We start from the raw sequence: 21,422 nt of genomic DNA, 5'->3' as shown, positions 1-21,422 counted from the left end.
GAAATCCCATCTTTCTCTGGGCAAGGCAAACACACTCGCCCTGCCGTGCCTTCTCTCCAGCCCTCTGGCTTTCTCTGTTGCCCACAGAGAGACTATATCTGCTCTTAGATTTCCTTGCATTCCCCTCAGCTCCTCTCAGTCCCTCTCAAAGACCCCTGGGAAATGCACATGTCAAAGCTGCCGGAGGAGGAGGAGGAAGGGCCGGGCAGGACCGCAGCTGGGCTGTGGGGGGAAATATAGCACCCTGCCTGGGCTGGGCTCCAATTCTCCGGCTTTACTTACAGGCTGAAGGGCAGGTTTGCCAGCATGCCCCGGGGTGGGTTATTCAGTCTTCCGGGAAGGCTGTGAGAATGTCTTGTTCCTGGGAGACCTTGGTACCTGTTCTGGAAACAGATCATCAGGTAGTTACGTGACCGGGACAGAAGAACAAGTTTTGTTTTGAAAAGACTCACTTAACCCATTGGCGCCCCTTCCAATTGGCACCCCTTGCAGTGTCTGGGGGCAAGGCGATCTGCTTGAGGCCCTGGGGCAGTGCCAACAGGGTTGCCACCAAAATCTGCCAGTGGAACCATCCTCAAGTCCCATATTAATTTGGGGGGAGGGTCCACACTTGGCAGTGCTCAGGGGTTACTTCTAGCTCTGGGCTCAGGAATCACTCCTGGCAGGCTTGGGAAACCCTCTGTGGGATATGAGGGATTGAAACAGGGTCAGCCCCTTGCAAGGCAAGTGCCCTCCTGGCTGTGCTATCACTTTGCCTCCTCCCCAATATTAATGTTTTATGTTTATTTGTTTGTTTGTTTTTTGGTTTTATGGGCCACATCCGGTGACGCTCAGGGGTTACTCCTGGCTATTCGCTCAGAAATTGCTCCTGGCTCAGGAAACCATATGGGACACCAGGGTTCCAGCCCAGGTCCGACTAGGGTCAGCCAACGTACAAAGCAAACACCCTACCACTATGCTATCTCTCCAGCCCCAATATTAATGGGTTTTTTGTTTTGTTTTGTTTTGGTTTGGTTTTTGTTTGTTTGTTTGTTTGTTTTGGGGCCACACCTGGCAGTGCTCAGGGGTTCCTCCTGGCTCCACGCTCAGAAATCGCTCCTGGCAGGCTCCGGGGACCATATGAGATGCCGGGATTCGAACTACCATCCTTCTGCATGCAAGGCAAATACCTTACCTCCATGCTATCTCTCTGGCCCCAATATTAATGTTTTTAAAGAGAGAAAAATGGAAGTGAGAAAGTTGGGACACAGCAGGAATGCTCAGGGGCTGATCCTGGCTCTGTCAGGAGTGACCTTTAGCTATGCCCCATGGGGCCTGCTCAGTGCCTCACCCCCTGGACATCTAAACCTTGAGGGAGTCGGGTGCCATCTAAAGGTCTCTCTGGTCCGGGTACTTGCTTGCTCGCTGGCTAATCTGTTTGCTTCCAGCTGCTCGTTGGTGGTTGTGTGCAGGCACAGGGACAGGGTCACGGGGCGCAGGTGTGTGGGCTCAGGGATGGGGACCAGATGTGGGTGTAATGCCAGCTCCCTCCTCCTGCAGGTGTGCCCGGCGCCATGCCCAACGCTTCCTGGGAGGGGAACCTGAGAGCCATCAAGTGGAATGACATGGAGGACAAGCATGGAGGCTGCCACGGTGAGACCATGCGTGGGCCTGGAAGGGCTTCCCTGGGGGTGGGGAGCGGGACAGGCTCCCCGGGGCACTTCCATGGTGGGGGTGACTCCTCCCACCAGCTCTGCCTCCTGGTCTCCGTTTCCACCTCTCATCTTTTTTTTTTTTTTTTTTGGTTTTTGGGCCACACCTGGTAACGCTCAGGGGTTACTCCTGGCTATGCGCTCAGAAGTTGCTCCTGGCTTGGGGGACCATATGGGACACCGGGGGATCGAACCGCGGTCCGTCCAAGGCTAGCGCAGGCAAGGCAAGCGCACCTTACCTTTAGCGCCACCGCCCGGCCCTCCACCTCTCATCTTACTGCACCCTTGGGTATGCCATGTGGCCTCTCAGGCCCTCGTCTGCCCCCTCCCCCCACGCAGCCCCTTTGGTGGCAGGTGGCAGGCGAGGACCCCCAGGCTGAGCACTGTGGCCCGAGGGAGGCAGTCAGTGTGCAGTAGGGCCTCATCCTGGCCCCCCAGATCCAGGGGCACCTACACAGATGATCTGTCCCATCCCTGTGCCCTGCCCAGGTTGCGACCCTGAGGAGACGTGTGACGGGGATAGGCCTGGTCCCTGCCCGAATCTCAACCACTTCCTCAGGAACTGGAGCCCTATCTGCTTCCACACCCTACATGCTCCTCACAGGGACAGGGAACCCCAACATTTCCCTTACAACAAGGGACCCCTAATCTCTCCCTCACAAAGATAGGGGACCAATGTTTCCCTCCAGGCATGGGGATAACAACTCTTCCCTCAGAGATGGGACCCCCACCTTTTTCCTCACAAGGACTGGGACCCCAACTTCTCCCTCACAGGAATAGGCACCCCAACTTTTTCCCCACAGGGACCCCAACTTCTCTCTCATGGGAACAGGGAACCCCAACTTCTCCTTCAGAGTAACAGGGAACCCCAATTTCTCCCTCACAGGGACGGTGACCCTCACAAGGACAGGGGCACCAACTTCTCCCTTATGGGAGTGAGGACCCCAACTTCTCCCTCCTCACAGGGACTGGGACCCCAGCTTTCCCCTTCAAGGGACCCATTCCTGATGTGTTTTCAACATGTGGGGGGCGCATGAGGTGCTCAGCCTGTAGCCGGGTCCGTGCTGCTCTGCCGACTCCTCACGACTGCTGCCCTGCTACCCAGCAGTTCCACTTCTGTTCCCGCAGCGCCAGGGCTTGCACCATGGGGCTGCACCCTTGCCTCCCCCACCCCAACCCCATCCCTCATCCCCGAGAACATCATCCTGTCCCCTCTCCCTCCCACAGGCCACTACGTGAGAGGCATCTGCATCTACGGCCCAGGGGACCTGCGGTGGCTCCTGAACTCCCAGAGTCTGTTCGCCAACAAGTTCGAGCTGGCCACGTACCCCCCGACCCTCGAGTGCCTGGAACTGCGGCTCCGTGAGCGTGCCCTGAACCAGAGCGAGACCCCGCTGCAGCCCCAGTGGGCCTTCTGAGCCTCCGAGCCGCCAGCCCGGCAATGGGGGCCGCAGGACGGTGCCAGTGTCCCCCACTCGGTGCGCTGGTCACTCCCCGCACGTGGTCAGTCACCCACACATGGTCACCCACCCATACTCAGTCACTCACCCATACGCTAGTCAGCAGCCCTTACCCTGGTCACCTGTATACGGTCACTCGCTTATACATGGCCACCTGTACACTGGTCATAGCTTTGACACTGGACACTGACCTGTACGGTCATTCGTCTCTACACTGGTCACTGCCGCACACGGTTCCTCGCCTGTCTGCGGTCACCCACACACTGGTCAGAGAGCCCCGCGTGTCCGCACCCCGCGCTTCCTTCGTTCACCCGCAGGCTCTCCAGGACTCCTCGACCCGTTTGACAGAGGGAACAAGCGAGGCTCGAGTTGTCACAGCTCAGCTCCGTGCTCAGGTTTCACCCCTCTCCACCCCCGTGCAGGGACGGAGTCTGGGTGTCCTCATGAAAGCTGTTCTCCCGGCCCTCTCCGGCCCCTGCGGCCTCAGTCCACTTCCTGAGGTGGACGGTGGGCACCGGGGCAGGGAAGGAACTGGGCACAGCGAATGGTCTCGATGCTGCGAGCATGGCCCGGCCCCTCCTTATTTATTTATTCTTATGGGAAATAGTGACAGGGAATCACAGGGAATGAAATCTCCTATTTTTTTTTCTGTGAGCGTGTCTGTTCCTTGTGAATCATAGTTACTTTGAAATGGGACCTTTGTTCCTGGTACCGAGGGTGGGCAGAGGGTGGAGAAGCAGAAGCTGAATTCAGCGGCCATCCGGGCCCTGGAAGGCAGCTGCCTGCGCTGGGTCCTGCAGCAGAGGAATCGGAGGGGTGGGAGACGTGGACGGGTCCCGCCAGGTCTCCTGGGCAGTCGGTATTGAAGAGCCAAACCCTGACACCCCTGACAGTACCGAGCCCGCCCCTGGTCTCCTCAGAAATAAATCAGCGTCTTGTTTTCCACCTCTGAGGCTATTGTGTGTTTTTCTTGGTTGCTTCACTCCGGAGCCTATTGAGCAAGGGAACCTGGCATTGAGAAACAGGAATACAGGTGGGGCTGGAGCAACAGTTCAGTGAGGGAGAGCTCTTGGCCAGCACACCACAGACCCGGGTTCGATCCCCAGCATCCCGTAGGGTGCCCTGAGCCTGCCGGGAGTGATTCCTGAGCACAGAACCAGGAGTAACCACTGAGCACCGCCGGGTATGGACCCCCAAAAAACAAATAACAAGACAAATTCACACACACACACACACACACACACACACACACACACACACACACACACACACACACACACTTTCAAGATGGCAGGTGTTTAGGGAAGAGGCTCCCCTTCTCCACTGCTGGATCTGGGAGGACCCAGCGACAGCTCAGCTCTGTTTCCTCGAGGCCCGGCAGCTCTTTCCATGACCTGCTCTGGATCAGATGCTCCAGGGACCGACTCTGGAACCCTGACAAGAATCAGAATTATCTATAAAAGAAGCAACGATCCCAGTGGATCCCATCTTCTTTTATTTGGGGGGGGGGGGGTTTGGGCCACACCCGGCAGTGCTCAGGGGTTACTCCTGGCTGTCTGCTCAGAAATAGCTCCTGGCAGGCACGGGGGACCCTATGGGACACCGGGATTCGAACCAACCACGTTTGGTTCTGGATCAGCTGCTTGCAAGGCAAACACCGCTGTGCTATCTCTCCGGGCCCTCCCATCTTCTTTTATCAAAAAGAAATTAAAACACTAAACCCTAAAACTAAACACTAAAACCCCGGTAGATGTTTCCTGATTCATTGCAGATCCGTGAAATTTTGGGGTGTCTCCTCTCAGCAAATTTGGGCCACTCCAGCTCCGCTTGTCCCCCACTGCCTCCCCTCAGGGGTTACCCTGCTCTAGACTGGGGATTTCTTATTTGAGTTTGAGTTTGCTGTTTATTTTGTTTTGGGGCCACACCCAGCAGCGCTCTGGTTACTCCTGGCTCTGCACTCAGGAATCGCTCCTGGCAGGCTCAGGGGGCCCTATGGAATGCTGGGGATCGAAACTGGGTTGGCGGTGTGCAAGGTAAATGCCCTCCCTGCTGTACTCATGCTCTCTCCCCTGGTTGTTTGTTTTGTCCCCACCCTTCACCCCCTCTCTTGCCAGTCTGTTTGCTTTAGTTATTCATATTCTTCATGAATATGAGGAAACTATCTACTCATTGTCTTTTGTTATTGCTTTTTTTGTGTTTGTTTGTTTTTGGGCCACACCCGGCATTGCTCAGGGGTTACTCCTGGCTGTCTGCTCAGAAATAGCTCCTGGCAGGCACGGGGGATCATATGGGACACCGGGATTGAACCAACCACCTTTGGTCCTGGATCGGCTGCTTGCAAGGCAAACGGCCGCTGTGCTATCTCTCCGGGCCCTGTTATTGCTTTTTTTTTTTTTTTTTTTTTGCCACACCTAGCACTGCTCAGGGCTCTGTGTCAGAAATCACGCCTCACAGGACTTGGGGACCATGTGCAATGCTGGGAATCTAACCCTAGTAATATGCCAAAATGCAAGGCAAGTGCCCTACCCACTGCGCTGTCTCTGCGGCCCTGGCAGTTTGCCTCTTACTTCCTTATATGATGGAGATTACCAGCACTTCCAGATCTAAGTGTTTTGTTCAGAAAGGCACAGCTTCATCTTTTCCTGACAGAACAGGCTTCCACTGGAAATGTAGACCCCCTTCCTCCAGTCCTCTAGGGCATTTAGGTTCAGGCATGTAGATTTGCCTTCTTAGGCCATGTGGGCCATGCTCTAAGCCCAATGCACAGCACATGCCTTTGGGATTTGCATTTCATCTTCATGGCGCTGAGACCCACCCAAAGAGGCTGAATTTCCATGCTGTGTCCACAGAGGCAACACCCGTCTCCTTTCCCTCTCCCAGCGCTCTGGGGTCAGAGCTCCTGCTGTTGACTCTTCTGTCTTCCTCTCTCAGGCGGGTGGCATTTCCCCACTGTGGTCTGGGCTTGCACTTCTCAGACGATAAGTGAGGCCCGGCCTTTGCTCACGTGCCTGCGGTCGTCTGTCTTTGGAGAAGTGTCTGTCTGTGTCTCTGGTTCCTTTTCTAAATTTCGTTCCTTGACTTTTGGGGTGGAGGTTGGGCCACACCCAGTGGCGCTCAGGCTCTGAGCTCAGAACGCTCCGGGCAGGCTCTGGGGACCCTCTGGGATGCCAAGGATCGAACCCAGGTCAATCCTGGGTCGGCCATGTGCAAGCTCTACCGCTGTGCTATCTCTCCGGCCCCTATGTTTTGTTTTTTTAGTAATTTGGTTATTTGCTTCTTCAGTGGTGAAGTCGCCCCCTTGCTTATATGGTGTTTTGTGTCCCAGGTAAGAGCCTTTGGTCTCAGTGGGGTACCGGTTGTCCAGTCTGTAGGAATCCTCTCCCCTAACTTCTTTGTTTTTTTTGTTTTGTTTTGTTTTGTTTTGGGGCCACACCCAGTGACGCTCAGGGGTTACTCCTGGCTATGCACTCAGAAGTTGCTCCTGGCTTGTCCCCCAACTTCTTATTTATCCCACCTGAAAGGTATGAACTGCCCACACCTGGAATGGGCAGGTAGAGGAGGCTGACTTGGGGGGAGAGACGGATTAAGAAGGGGAGTTCGAGGCAGAAGTGAGGAAAGGCAGAAGTGAGAATCAGCGTTGAGGGCCCGGAGAGATAGCACTGTGGCGTTTGCCTTGCAAGCAGCCGATCCAGGACCAAAGGTGGTTGGTTCAAATCCCGGTGTCCCATATGGTCCCCCGTGCCTGCCAGGAGCTATTTCTGAGCAGAGAGCCAGGAGTCACCCCTGAGCAATGCCGGGTGTGGCCCAAAAACCAAAAAAAAAAAAAAAAAAAAAGAATCAGCGTTGAGATTCAACAGAGATTTGGTATCAGCAATTCAGCCTCAGATTCAGCATCAGCAATTGAGCATCATCAAGGAAGCAGCAGCAGCAGTAGCATCAGGGAGTTGGTCAGCCTGGAAGCCAGTTAGGGAACCTGAAAAGCAGCTGAAAGGGAGACAGAGACCGAGAGAGCCCAGCAGGAGTGGAGTGCTGTATGGAGGCCATGTGAGAAGGTGTGCATGGCGGTAGGGACTGTGAAATCAAGCTGGCTGACTCCTGGAACTTCATCTGATTGCTTTGTGAATCTCTCCACCCTCACCCTGCAACCTTCAGATCTGCCAGGCTTAGGGGCTGCTGGAGCCGGGTCAAACCCAGAAGGGCCTCACCATCCCCACACCAACTCTAGGACCCTTTAAATTAATATATTAAAACAACATGGGCCCGGAGAGATAGCACAGCGGCATTTGCCTTGCAAGCAGCCGATCCAGGACCAAAGGTGGCTGGTTCGAATCCCGGTGTCCCATATGGTCCTCCATGCCTGCCAGGAGCTATTTCTGAGCAGACAGCCAGGAGTAACCCCTGAGCAATGCCGGGTGTGGCCCAAAAACAAACAAACAAAATTAAAACAACAGTCTTGCTTTGCTTTTCTTTTCTTTTTTGTTTTTTCGAGCCACACCCGTTTGATGCTCAGGGGTTACTCCTGGTTAAGCACTCAGAAATTGCCCCTGGCTTGGGGGGACCATATGGGATACCGAGGGATCGAACTGCGGTCCTTTCTTGGCTAGCGCTTGCAAGGCAGATACCTTACCTCTAGCGCCACCTCGCCAGTCTTCTTGCTTTTCTTACTGTCAAGAAGAACTGATGTTGAGCTCCTAGAGAAGATTATGTGTGTTTTCTTTTCTGTTATTTGGGGGGGGCACACTTGGTGGTACTCCAGGGTTATTCCTGGCTCTGCACTCAGAAATCACTCCTGGGGCCAGAGAGATAGCACAGCAGTAGGGCATTTGCCTTGCAAGCGGCTGACCCAGGACCAGTGGTGGTTTGAATCCAGTCCGTCCTCCCCTCCCCCCCCCCCCCCCCCCCGCCTGCCAGAAGCAATTTCTGAGTGCAGAGCCAGGAGTGACCCCTGAGCACCGCTGGGTGTGGCCCAAAAAACAAACAAGCAAACAAAAGAAATCACTCCTGGAAGGCTCTTGGGAGATCAAACCCAGGTCAGCGCCTGCAAGGCAAACGGCTTCCTCACTGAGCTATCGCTCTGGCCTTTCTTTTGTGTATTATTTTATTTGGGGGGGGGCACACCCGGTGACACTCAGGGGTTACTCCTGGCCATGCGCTCGGAAATCACTCCTGGCTTCAGGGACCATATGGGACATCGGGAGATCGAACCGAGATCCATTCTAGGTTAGCATATGCAAAGCAAATGTCCTACCGCTTGTGCCACTGCTCCGGCCCCATCTTCTGTGTAATTTTTTTGTTTGATTTTGTGGCCACACCTGGTGGGGTTCAAGGAACTATATAGTTGCCGGGATTGAACCCAGGACAGTTCTATGCAAGGCCTGCTCCTCTCCGCTGTACAATCTCTCTGGTGGGGATTTCGTGGCCCAGCGTCTGACATCTGAGTCTTTCAGCATCCGATAAAATGGGGGCCAGCAGAAGCATTTCCAGGGCAGGGTCTGTTCCTCCCTGATTCAGTCTTCCAGGCGTCACTTCACAGAACATTTCTAGAACCTTCCACCGACTCAGTGTCACCTCAGTGCTGAGGTTCACATTTACCTTCAGAATTCAGCATGTTTTCAGAAAAAACTAAACCTCTCCCCCCCTCCTGCCCTTCCTCCCTCTTTCAGTCTCTCTCTTCCCCTCAACACCTCTCTTTTCCCTTCCTCTCTTGCTCCCCATCTTCTCTCTCAAGAAACCTTTTTAGGGGCCGGAGCTATAGCACAGCGGTAGGGCATTTGCCTTGAATGCGGTTGACCCAGAATGGAGCCGGTTCAATCCCCGGCATCCCATATGGTCCCCAGAGCCTGCCAGGAGCGATTTCTGAGCACAGAACCAAGAGTAACCCCTGAGCACTGCTGGGTGTGATCCAAAATCCAAAAATAAAAACCCAACCCTTTTAGCGTTTGTCCCTTAGTATCCCAACAGCACACACGTGCTGTTGTTGTCTTGTGTAGTTCTTGGCCCGTTGAAATGTTCCATGTCTTTGCTTTTTGTGGGGTGCTCCCAAGCATGCTCAGTACCTGGAGTCTCTGTCCCGAGCTGGGGTTCCTCAGCCTGCAGCACTCACCCCGCCCCCAAGACACATCTGCAGGGCTTGGGATTGAGTTTGGGGCCCCCTGCTGGTCAGCCCTTTGAGTCTCCTTCCCGCCCTCATGAGGCCCACGGGGTCCCTGGCTCCATCCTGTGATTCTTTAAAGATTCTGCAGCCTGGAGAATCAGGATGGGGTGCTGCGCCCCACTTCCTCAGCCACCCTTGGTTGCCCTGTTGGCTCTCCAGGGGCTCAGAGCATGGGTGCTGCCTGGGCGGGAGCCCTGGGGCAGAGAGCGAGTGTGCATCAGGGTTGGTGCCCTTGGGAACAGGGCCAGTGGGGATCTCAGAGAAGAGGCCTGGGCTCCATGAGGGGCAGCAGGGCCTGTGGTAATGGGGGGCTCTGCCACAAGCTCAGCACCCAGCCCGGAGTGGTCCCCAGAAGAACAGGCACCTTCTGCTGCAGAAACATGGCAGGAGCCTTTGGCCCCAGTACTTTGGCCCAGGCCCAGTGACACCCCCAAGCGCCCCCCCCCCCCATGAACTGGTATATCCGGGACTGCATGGGACAGGGAGGGACGGGAATGAGGAGAGGGACAGACAGGCAGGGAGGGGCACCCAGGAAGGAAGCACTGTGGGGGAGGGGAGGCCAGTTGGGAATAGGGAGTGACAATGAGCCCCAGGAGTGACCCAGTGTCAAGGCATTTCCTCATACCCAAGGTTTCCTGCTCAGGTCTCAGAGGCCAAATGTATTTCTCTGTTCTGTGTATTTGGGGCCACACTGGGCAGCTGCCAGGGCCTACTCCCAGCTCAGTGCTGTGCGGGGTGGGGGACAGGGGTGTCACCCCCAGGAGTACTCAGGAGACCATTCGGTGCTGATAATGGAACCTGGCCTCCTACTCACAGATGTAAGCCTGCAGGCTTAAGCACAAGCTCCCCCACCACTTACCCCCTAGGTAGGAGGACACAGCTAGGTGGGACAGAAAGGGGAGGGGACAAACCAGACCCAGTTCAATTCCCATCCTGCTAAAACATTTAAGAATTAAAAAGCTGGGCCCGGAGAGACAGCACAGCGGCGTTTGCCTTGCAAGCAGCCGATCCAGGACCAAAGGTGGTTGGTTCGAATCCCGGTGTCCCATATGGTCCCCGTGCCTGCCAAGAGCTATTTCTGAGCAGATAGCCAGGAGTAACCCCTGAGCATCGCCGGGTGTGGCCCAAAAACCAAAAAAAAAAAAAAAAAAAGAATTAAAAAGCTGGGGCCGGCGAGGTGGCGCTAGAGGTAAGGTGTCTGCCTTGCAAGCGCTAGCCAAGGAAGGACCACAGTTCGATCCCCCAGCGTCCCATATGGCACCCCCCAAGCCAGGGGCAATTTCTGAGCTCGTAGCCAGGAGTAACCCCTGAGCATCAAATGGGTGTGGCCCGAAAAACCAAAAATGGGGCCGGAGAGATAGCATGGAGGTAGGGTGTTTGCCTCACATGCAGAAGGACGATGGTTTGAATTCCGGCATCCCATATGGTCCCCCGAGCCTGCCAGGAGCGGTTTCTGAGCATAGCGCCAGAAGTAACCCCTGAATGCTGCCAGGTGTGACCCAAAAACCAAACCAAAACAAAACAAAAAACAAAGATGGCTTTCAACATGCCCAGGGAGAGGAGATAACTGAGGCTGGACCCCCATTGCCCTGATCATAAGTTCTGAGCCCAAGCTCCGACTATCCACTGGCCCACTCCCAAGAAAAATGGCTGCTGCTTCCTTTGCAAGCTGAGCAGAGCCAGGACGCTCCATGGCCACTGCTGGGTGGACAAAGCCACCCCTGGAGGCTCTGTTGGAAGCTTCCTGCTCAAGTCCCCAAGAAATGAAGGCCTTTAAAGGCCCACGTGCCAGCACTGAGCCATGGGCAGGCTTCGCACAGGGCCCATGCCGTGGGAATGAAGTTCATGACCTACACCTGCTGCAGAGGGTCCGGGTCTGCGTCCAGCTGGACAGGATTATTATGGGCTGGTGAAAGTTCCATGGGTTGGAGCCCCTGATCTGGGGGGCATGCAGGTGTAGCGCTCTGGGGGCGGAGGAGCGAGGCAAATGGACACGGGACATCCCTAAACCTGGCACTCTGCCATGGGAACATTAACTCCCAACAAATCAACGGTGACACTGGGAACATAACAAGTGTCCCGAACAGTGGGGGTTCCGGCCCATGATGGTTTTCCCCAAAGGGTCCCACTGAGGAGGCGCTCCCAGGAGGGCTCAGGAGGGGCCCGTGGAGGCTCGGCCAGAGAGAAGGGCTGGACCAGACATTCTGGTGCTGTGGGGGCTGCAGGAGGGGCCAAGTGAGTCCGAATACTCAGGGCAACAGCACGGGGAAGAATTCGCTCCTGGGATGTGGCTGTTGCCCTGGCATAGCCAGCGAAGTGTCTATTCAATCACACACACACACACACACACACACACACACACACACACACACACACATTTTTCAATGTATGTGCGAAGCCAAGCTCCAGGAAGTGCCTGTGTGACCCTGGTGCAGAACACACTAAGCAGCAATTACTGAAGGTGAGAACTTCATTGTAGGACAAAATCCTGCTTTCCTAGCTGGGCCCTGAAAGAAGAGGACGGCTCAGCTTTATCCTATCCTGGGTGTCTGTGAAGAGACCAGGGCTCATCTCGTTAGTGCAGATGATCAGGAGGACCCTGGCTAGAAGAGGGGTGCAGCAAAGACACAAGGGTGGGTGTCTGGGCTCCCTAGGCCAAGGTCGGAATGAGCTGATGTGGGCGAACCACAGTGAGGAAACACAGGGGCTGGACATCTGCCTTCCTGCCTTCCTTTTTTCTTCAGTCTGGCTGCACCCAAGGGTGCTCAGGGCTTCCTCCTGAAGGGGCACTCAGGAATCATTCCTGGGACCTGACGCCGGGAACAAGCCGGAGCCAGCTGCGTGCAAGGCCAGCACCTTCCCCACAATGGCTCTGGCCTGGTCAAAGATTATTTGATTACTTTACTGAAACCATTTTTCCTAATGTAGTTACGAATCTTCCAGTTACAGATTGAGTTCCATCATGCAATGTCCGACAACCTTCACCAGAGACATTTCCTTCCTGCCACCCTGTGTGCCCTGCCTACCTAGGGGACAATTGTTTTCTTTTCCCTCTCTTCCTTTTTTGTTATTTTTTTATTTTTATTTTTTTGTTTTGTTTTGGACTCCCTGTTGCTCTTATCCTTTTAAGACACTGCAGTGTGCAATAGTCCCTGAAGGGGTAGCCTGCACAGCACTTTCCCTCCTTTCAGCTCCCAGTTCCAGTCCAGAGGGGTCAGACCCAGCTCCCCTCCCAAGTCCTTATCCCAGTGCTTCCTTCCCAGGACCTTGTCCTAGTGCTCCCTTTCTAGGACCCTGTCCCAGTGCTCCCTTTCTAGGACCCTGTCCCAGTGCTCCCTTCCCAGGACCTTGTCCCAGTGCTCCCTGCCCTGCCTCCCTGCTGTGACCCGCTGCCTCCATGGCCAGCTCCTCCCGGCCCTCCGTCCTCCCGAGTGTCCTGGATGTCATCCTCCCCAGGCTGCCTTCTGATTCCCTTCTACCCCAAACGAGTGCCACCCTCCATTCCTGCCCATCCCTCTCCCTGCCTCCTGCCACTCGGCACAATCCACATCCATCCGCGGATACCCAATGTTTAATCCCTTTGATTCTCATCTCGGGGCTCAGGGGGGTGCTGTTTGGCTTCTGCGGCCGCACCCTATGAGGCTCCCCGCGACGCCCTGCGACCTTCCCGGCCTCGTCCCCTCTAGTAAGCACATCCATCCACCCTGCGCCAGGCAGGCCCGCGGGAGAAAAGTGCCCGGCTCTACTTCCGGGTTTCACCACGCCCGTCGTGACATCACCAATCCACGCCCACTCCGACCTCTTCTCGCGAGAAGACGCGTGCTCTCGCGGGGGCGGGCGCCCTTCCCTTCCGGGTTCGCGCGGCGCGCGGCGCGGAGTGGTCAAGCGGGAGGCAGGCGGCGAGAGGGGCAGCCCCGGCGCGCGCGTGTGACGTCAGAGCAGCGCGCCGGCGCTGCGGAAGGACCCCGCTCCCGGGCCCTGCACGCGCCTTGCAGCGCTGCGCCTTGCAATGGAGCTGGTGGCCGGCTGCTACGAGCAGGTCCTGTTCGGCTTCGCGCTGCGGCCCGAGCAGGCGGTGAGAGCCCGGGGGGAGCCTCGGTAGCGGGACGCGGAGGTGGGAGCGCGCCCCCGGCCGGCCTGGGCCTCCTGGGGCTGGGCCCGGCCCTGCGGGTGGAGGAGGCCGGGCCGGGCCCCAGAGGCATCGGGGCTGCGAGATCGAGCCGGAGCGGGGTGCAGGGGCCGCGGACCCCCCGCCGTCCAGCTCCGCCTGCTCGACCTGGACTTGCAGCCCCTGCTGCAGCTCCTGGCTGTGCAATGACGCGTCGCGCGTTCCACGATCCCCAGAGGGGCAGAGGCGTCCCCACGAGCCCTGTCCGGGCAGGACGAGAGACTCAGACCCAGCAGGAAATAACTCCACGCACAGCTGGGAAGAAACAGCAGGCTCACCCCGCAAGCTCTGTACCCACAAGCCTCCAAAGCAGCCTTTATAGGGGGAAACCAAGCCCCCCACTCAAGGGGAGGAAAAGGCCAGATGAGGAGGCGTCAGGGCTGGGAGATCAAGCCAGAGCGGGGTGGAGGAAGAAGGTGGTGATGCTCCCTCGCTGTCCAGCTTCCCCCTAGGGCCCTGGACTCGACCCCCTGGAGCTCTCCCGGGGCATAGCTGGGTGCCCCTGCTTCAGCTCGTGGGCTGTGGAATGGTGGGTCGTGCATTCCACGATCCCCAGAGAGGCAGAGGGGTCCCCATGAGCCCCGTCCGGGTAGGACGAGAGACTCAGGCCCGGCAGCAACTCAGACACAGGAGGACATAATTCCACGAACAATTGGGAAGGGACAGCAGGCTGAAACTCGATCCACAAGCCAGTCGCTCCACCATGTGGACCCATGAGCCAAGATGGCAGCTCCTTCTCCAGGCCTCCAAAGCAGCCTTATTGGGGAAAACCAAGCCCACCCTCAAGGGGAGGAAAATGCCAGATGACACGTCAGGGCTGTGAAATCAAGACAGGGGCAGAGGGAGGTGACAGGGATTCTCCAGTGTCCAGCTTCTCCCAGAGGGTCTGGATCACTGCCCTAGAGCTCTCCCAGGCACCGCTGGGTATCCATGCTTCAGCTCCTGTACTGGACTGTGTTATGGTGGGTCCAGGTAGGATGAGAGACGCAGCAGGAAATAATCCACACAGTTGGAAGCAGGACAGAGACACACCGTAAGATGGTCACCCACCATGTGGAACCACAAGCCTAGATGGCAGCTGTCCCTCCAGGCCTCCAAAGCAGCTTTTATTGGGGAAAACCAAGCGCACCCTCAAGGGGAGGAAAAAGTCAGATGACACGTCAGGGCTGTGAAATCAAGCCAGGGCCAGAGGGAGGTGACGGGGATCCCCCACTGTCCAGCTTCCCCCAGGGGGTCTGGATCACTGCCCTAGAGCTCTCCCGGGTCACTGCTGGGTGTCCCGGCTTCAGCTCCCGGGCTGTGCAACGGTGGGTCCTGCATTCCACCATCCCAGAGAGGCAGAGGGGTCCCCATGAGCCTTGTCCGGGTAGGGCCAGAGATGCAGGCCCGGCAGCAACTCAGACACAGCAGGAAATAACTCCATGCATGGTTGGGAAGGAACAGCAGGCTGGAAACTCACCCTGCAAGCTGGTCACCCATCATGTGGAACCACAAGCCTAGATGGCAGCTCTTCCTCCGGGCCTCCTGAGTAGCCTTTATTGGGAAAAACCAAGCCCACCCACAAGGGAGGGAAAGAGCCAGATGAGGAGGTGATGGGGAAACATCGTTTTAACAGGAAAACCAAAGGAATCAATCGAGAGACACCTAATTAGAAGGCAATATGAGGACCGAATTAAAGGCCTCTATGAACGGTGGTCTTTGACCCTGTTTATTTGTCAGGGCCCAAGATGACAATCTTGGAAATAGAAGACCTCCGCTAGTCTTTCTGCTGCTGGCACCCCCTCACCTGCTGCTGGGTGCTGTGCTGTGACTGGCTGAGCTCATGGTGTCCCCCCTCCCCCTGCAGGCCTGGACCCCCGTGGCTGACTTCACCCACCACGCCCACACCGCCTCCTTGTCCGCCGTGGCTGTGAGCGGCCGGTTTGTGGTCACCGGCAGCAAAGATGAGACGATTCACATCTACGACATGAAGAAGAAGCTGGACCACGGGGCGCTGGTGCATCACAGCGGTGAGCCCCTAGTTGAACGGCAGTTGGTCTGGGGTGACTTAGGGGAGCAGGTTCCCGTGCTAGTGAGCGCAGAAATCAGAACAAGGCAGAACAAGACCTCTTTCTTTTTTTTTTTTTTTTTTTTTTGGTTTTTGGGCCACACCCAGCGATGCTCAGGGCTTACTCCTGGCTGTCTGCTCAGAAATAGCTCCTGGCAGGCACGTGGGACCACATGGGACACCGGGATTCGAACCAACCACCTTTGGTCCTGGATCGGCTGCTTGCAGGGCAAACACCGATGTGCTATCCATCCGGGCCCGACCTCTTTCCTTTAAGGTCACTATCCTTTAGGCCCCTCCACTGGTTTCTGGGAATAGCCTTCAGAGAGCAGATCACCTTCAAGGTGAATGAAAGCAAAGCAGCAGAGTTTGGTCTTGGAGTTTGCCAGGGGACTGGGCGATCAGGGCAGAGGGATCTGAGCACAGTATTCTCCCCGCAGCTGCCCCTCTCTGGAGTGCCACACTCCAGCAGGGCCCAAAAGGGCAGATAACATCTCTTCTTACCAGGAGGGAAAACGGGGTGGATGGAGAGTGGCCTGGGACCAGAAAAGGAAAGCTGCCGCACTCCCGAGTGCTGGTGACCAGAGGCTGTTCCCTGAGGTCAGTGCAGGACCTCACAGACACTTCTGTGAGAAGGGGAAAGGATAGAGCCTGAAGAACTGGTGTCAGCCTGGAGATTGTAGGTCTGTATACCTGGGTTAGTGGGGCAGAAGTGAAACCTTGTACCCCAGCACCTTCTCCTGATTCTTGTTTAGGGCTTCTCTCCCCTGACCCCATAGCAGCATGTTGAACCGTTGTGGCCAGTTCACAGGTGTTGGCGCCCACACTGGACAGTGAGATGGGAGTTAGGGAGATTGATGAAAATGTCCTTCCTTCCTTCTTTTGTTCCTGCCATGAGTCTCGTTTTCTAACAGCTGGTAACAGCTTTGTCCAGGGAGCCTGTTTGGGGAAAGTGACATTCACAGTGTCACAACCAGGGTGACAGAGAGGTTCTGACTGGATGGCTAAGCTCATGCGGAAACCTGAGAGCCACTCGGCCTGGTCTCTGTATCCAACCGTCAGGGGCCTTCAACTTGTCCTTATCCAGGGCATTGTGGGTGGGTGAGAGACCGAGATTATTTAGCCTCCTGTCCAGCCAGTCCCCGCCTCATGGCTGCCAGGTTGGATGGGTGAGTTCAAAGCCTTGCCTGAGAGGAGACAAATCTCTTTGCTAAAATCAGTATTTTCTAGGGCTGAAAAGATCACACAGGGAGAGATAGATAGCATAGCCTTGAATCCAGCTGGACCCAGTTTAATCCCTGATAGCTGTGTCTAGTCCCCCGAGGCACAGCAGGTCTGATTCCCTGAGCACCATTGGTGCGAGTAAAACTCACTTAGGGTGACTCAAATCTTGCCTGTCCTGTAGTAGCACAGTCTTTGGACTGGAAGCAGGATTCCCGCTCCGCATGGACACTAATCTCCCTGCTCTGGTTTCCCGCAGGCACCATAACATGCCTGAAGTTCCACAGGAATAGGCACCTGGTCAGCGGGGCGGAAGACGGACTCATCTGTGTGTGGGATGCCAAGAAGTGGGAATGTCTCAAGTCACTTCGCGCACACAAGTGAGTGTAGCCTCCTGTCCCCAGCACACACACACACACACACACACACACACACACGTGTGTCCACGTGTGTGTGTGTGTGCATTGGGACTCACTGTCCTATGGTTTCCTTGAAGGGGACAAGTCACCTACCTGTCCGTCCACCCCTCTGGCAAGCTGGCACTCTCGGTGGGAACAGACAAGACCTTGCGGTAAGTCTGGGCTTGACCAGACCCTCTGCTGCCCAGCCCCTGGGGCCGACCACCAAAGATTCTGGGCTGTGTCGTGATGCTTCTGCACCTGGGCCAGGCTCTCTCAGGCCCTTTTCTGCCAGGAAACCTCAGTGCGTCCTGGGCTATGAGCTGGGGTGTCGTATCACTCCTGGCAGTGCTCAGGGTACCCAGTGTGGTGACGGCGATCGAACCCAGGTTTGGTCACATGGCAAGTCCAGCACCCTTCCTGCTGTGCCTTTCCTCTGAGTCTGTACAAAAGACACCACGGCCACCCCTGGGCAGACTGACCATCACAGCATGTCATTGGGCCCCAGGCAGCCGCAGCCTTCAGCAAAACTCAGTTGCCAGGTCGGGCATTGCTGTGAGGGCCCGGCAAGGACCACACGGTGCCCCTTGAGTGTGTCTGTCATTTGCCCCTCGCACTCAACTCCGTGTGACCGCCGGGCCCTGCCGTGATGGGGCTTCTTGCGTTGCAGGACATGGAACCTAGTGGAAGGCCGGTCGGCGTTCATCAAGAACATCAAACAGAGTAAGCATCTTGGGGAGACCACAACACGGGTCAGGGCCCCGGGTTCCCGAGCACTAGAGCTGCTGCGAATGCCCTGGACCAGTGTCGTGCTCGTCCCTCATACACAGGATTCGGGTTTTGTTTTTCGGTGAGATCCAGAGGTGGTCCCTGGCAGTTTTGTGGTCAGGCCCAGCCCCTCCTGCGTGCCCTGAGTGAGGGGGGTTTGGCTCTTACTGCTTGTACTGGGCGGTGTTGCTGGCTCCACTGCCCCCAGCCTTCAGGAGAGGACAAAGCCCTCATGTTGACATTTACACTTGAGCCAAATCCATGCAGTTGGTGTGTTATATAGTGTAACTATGTGCTGTCGATCCTGATTTTTTATCCCAGTTTCTTTCTTGTGGCGGCTGGTGGATCCATGGGAAGCCCAGAGGCTGCTCCCACCCTGCCTTTGTCACCAGCCCCTACCATGATCTCTCTCCCCTTCAGAAAACCATACAGGCCGTCACACCTTTGCCTTGCAGATGCTCACATCGTGGAGTGGTCCCCAAGTGGAGAGAAGTACGTGGTTGTCGTGTTCAACAGAATCGACGTTTACCAGCTCACCACCGCCTCTGTCAGCGGCACCATCGAGGCGGGGAGACGCGTGTCTGCGGTTGCCTTCCTGGCGGTAAGTGGGGGGACCAGGAGCCGACAGTTCTGGGGGCACTCTCCACCTTACACTCTGTTTCTTGCTTCTCTCTCTCTCTCTCCTTCTACTTGCTCTCATTCTCTCCCTCTCTCCCTTTATGTCCTTCCAGGAGTCTGTGCTCGCTGTGGCTGGTGATGAGGAGACCGTGAAGGTCTTTGACTGCGACTCGATGCTGTGTCTCTGTGAATGGAAAGCTCACGAGAACAGGTACTCCCAAACCCAGTCTGTTCATCTGGGAGGAACCTCGACCCTGCCTGATTGGGGTGCCGGGCTGTCTGTCCTGTTTTGGCTGCAGGTATGGGGGAGGCGCCTTTCGGGCTCACCCGGCAGAGCATCAGGTGCCTTCTGAGCACTGAACCCCAAACAGCTCAGACTCTGCCCACACCCCCATCAAGGATTGGCTATCCAGGTCCCCCACTCGCCTGGCTTGCATTAGCCCCACTTGGTGGCAGAGCTGGGGGGAACGTGTGAAGCTGGACTTGCAGCTGAGAGTCCTAGTCTTGTGGGTCTTGGTTGTGTTGGGGGTGCAGATCAGTCCTGGAGGTCCTTCACTTAGCTGGAAGAACACAGGGTATACCGACCACTTGGGCCTGTCCTGAGATGCTGCTTAGGATAGGGGCCAGGGTGAGCCGGTGGGCTTGGGGACCCCAGTCTGGGTTCTCAGGACAGGCTGTGGGTTCTTCTGAGAACATTTGAAGGATGCCCCTCCACCCAGGTGGCACTGTCCATCTGTGCGGCGCTGCCTCAGTGTGCCAGGCTGCCGCCGGTGGTGTGCGGCACTAATGCCAGGCAGAAGGCTGGTCTCCCAGGCACCGTTGTCATTCCAGGGTGAAGGACTTGTGCAGCTTGGAGGTCCGAGGGCAGCGGGTCGTGGTCACGGCGTCCAACGACGGCTTCATCAAAGTGTGGCAGTTCGAACCGGACATGGTCAGTTTCTCTCCACTGTGGGTTGGGTCCAGCCAGTGCCCCGAGTCAAGGTGGTGGCATGCACCCCGCACACCCACCAACCAGGTTTCGAGAGTTAGGGCTTCAGAGCCAGGGGCACGCCATTGGGTGGGTTCTGACACCCGTGGGGCTGCTGAGGAGGCCGGGCTTGGTCCCTGAGCCTCAGGGGTGGCCCAAGAGAAGGGAGACTCTTGGCCGCCTAGGAGAGTTTGGACAAGGTTGTGCCAGGCACTTGGAAAGTCTCACTCCCCTTTGTGTCTCCTCCCACACTCTGTTTGGCCTTTTCTGGGGGTGAGGGTCACCAGCTGGTTATCAGGCCTGGAACCTCCTGCTCCATCTCAGTAGGGCTTAATTTGGGGGGGGGGGGAGTTTGGCACTCTGTGGTTCTGGGGAGCTGCTCCTGGCTGGGCGTGAGGGTCTCCCAGAGGCACTTAGGGGCCATGCAGTGCCCAGATCCTACCCAGCCTCTTGCTGTCACTCTCTTGAATGTCCCTAGTGCCTGGTGCCCACTCTCCAAGGAAACAGAAACAAAGTGAGACTCGCCCCTTCCCTGCATGAAAGTGCCCCCTGGGAACATGACCTGGAGTCTCTGGCTGGCAGTCAGACCAGTTCACTCCAGAGTGGTGTGCAGTGTGTGTTATATTGTGGGTGCCCACGGGCACTCAACCCCCAACTGCTTCTTCCCTTGCAGCGAACACCGCCGTCCTTGCTGTGCCAAGTGAGCACCGGTGCTAGGCTGACGTGTGTCGGAGTGTGGCTGGACGGTACAGCATCCTCTCCAGGTATATGCCTTAGCTGGGGGGGACAAGGGAACCTCAGACTCCTGGCAGCTGCTCCAGCCCCTAACTGTGATGGCTGTGTCTGTTTCAGAGCACAAGGAGCAGCCTGCAGTCTGCCCTGAGGAGAAAGAGGAGGACGGCCAAGAGCAGCGGTCCAAGCCTTCACGGAAAAAACAGACCCGTGAGGTGTTGCATGGAGACAGGCTGGTGGCAGCCAAGAGGACGGAGACGATGGAGGAGGAAGAGAAAAGCTACAGGCTGGCAGCGAGAAAGGCAGATCCGCTGGATCCTGCCCAGAAGGAATCAGAAGAACCCTTGGAGAAAAAGAGCCGAGGGCCACTGAACGGGGCCGGCCTAGGGGTGGCCCGGAAGAAAAGGGTGAAGAGGCTGCTGAAAAGGGACTGGAAAGTGCTGCCAGGAGGCCTGGGGATGGCCATAGGCATGAAGAGGAAAGCAGTGGGGCTGCTGGAGAAAAAGAAGAGGAAGAAGAAGGGATTGTGACCCATGGGGACACGACAAGGACAAGCTTCCACTCAGAAAACAAACATGCAACCACTTGGAGGTTTTCTGTTTTTAACGGTGGAAATGTAGCCATAGCACAGTGGGGAGGCCATTTGCAGGAGGCCGACCGAAGTTCAATCTCCCACATCCTGTAAGATTTCATGAGTCTGCCGAAGTGCTCCCTGTTGCAGGACTGAGTGTGTGGCCAAAAAGCAAAACCACAAATCCTTCCTGGGTTAGATGCCGTTTTGTTAGGCTCCTTGATGGTGTCACAGAGTACGGGTGTGCAGCCTCTTTTTCTGTTGTGGGAGCAGATCTTTGCTCCCGAGTACTTGACGGGGCTCAGGAAAGTGGGCTGTGTGTTTGACTGCCCCGAGGGAGGCCCTGGGCTGGATCCCCACCTCATGATCTTTCAGTACCTGGTTCCAAAATCATGGCACACTTTTGAGCTCTTGAAGGGGGGGCGGTGGGCTTCGCTCCTGGCAGGCTCGGGCCATATGGGATGCCGGGATTCGAACCACCATCCTTCAGCATGCAAGGCAAACACCCTGCCTCCATGCTATCTCTCCAGCCCTTGAGCTCATTCTTGGGCAGGATGAAAAGTTTTTTGTTTTATGGTTTCTTTTTTTTTTTTTTTCCCTTAAATGGCAGATAAAACAGCTTTGTCT

General features: G+C 56.4%; 3 protein-coding genes across 6 annotated transcripts in view; all 3 read left to right on the top strand.

The window, feature by feature from the left end:
• LOC125996031 (N-acetyllactosaminide beta-1,6-N-acetylglucosaminyl-transferase-like) overlaps positions 1–3,198 on the top strand; it is a 37,523-nt gene extending 34,325 nt beyond the window's left edge. Inside the window, exons 2-3 of one of the 2 annotated variants that reach the window (XM_049764992.1) lie at positions 1,540–1,632; positions 2,919–3,198. In XM_049764992.1, coding sequence (XP_049620949.1) covers positions 1,540–1,632; positions 2,919–3,109 — 284 coding nt within the window. In that variant the 3' untranslated portion in view covers positions 3,110–3,198. The remainder of the gene's footprint in view (positions 1–1,539; positions 1,633–2,918) is intronic. The other variant, XM_049764991.1, reaches the window with a different exon arrangement.
• Positions 1–21,422, top strand: part of TMEM14C (transmembrane protein 14C) — a 1,060,545-nt gene that overhangs the window by 1,030,385 nt on the left and 8,738 nt on the right. The window lies entirely within an intron of this gene.
• PAK1IP1 (PAK1 interacting protein 1) lies at positions 13,277–20,865 on the top strand. The gene is made up of 10 exons (XM_049764984.1): positions 13,277–13,380; positions 15,320–15,482; positions 17,001–17,121; positions 17,238–17,312; positions 17,810–17,862; positions 18,363–18,508; positions 18,639–18,736; positions 19,357–19,456; positions 20,166–20,256; positions 20,345–20,865. Exons 1-10 carry the CDS (start codon positions 13,315–13,317, stop codon positions 20,752–20,754), a joined length of 1,323 nt encoding a protein of 440 aa, XP_049620941.1. The 5' UTR covers positions 13,277–13,314; the 3' UTR covers positions 20,755–20,865.

This window comes from Suncus etruscus, chromosome 18 (genome assembly GCF_024139225.1).
Source record: "Suncus etruscus isolate mSunEtr1 chromosome 18, mSunEtr1.pri.cur, whole genome shotgun sequence".
Classification (NCBI taxonomy): Eukaryota; Metazoa; Chordata; class Mammalia; order Eulipotyphla; family Soricidae; genus Suncus; species Suncus etruscus.
Note: the sequence above shows the minus strand (reverse complement) of the source record. Positions and strands in the feature narration are given on the sequence as shown.

What these genes read in the sequence shown, in the direction of transcription:
- PAK1IP1 (XM_049764984.1), top strand. Translation starts at nt 13,315, where the DNA reads ATGGAGCTGGTGGCCGGCTGCTACGAGCAGGTCCTGTTCGGCTTCGCG. An exon ending in AAGTCACTTCGCGCACACAA is followed by an intron (nt 17,122 to 17,237) that starts GTGAGTGTAGCC and finishes GTTTCCTTGAAG; the next exon opens with GGGACAAGTCACCTACCTGT. An exon ending in CATCAAGAACATCAAACAGA is followed by an intron (nt 17,863 to 18,362) that starts GTAAGCATCTTG and finishes TTTGCCTTGCAG; the next exon opens with ATGCTCACATCGTGGAGTGG.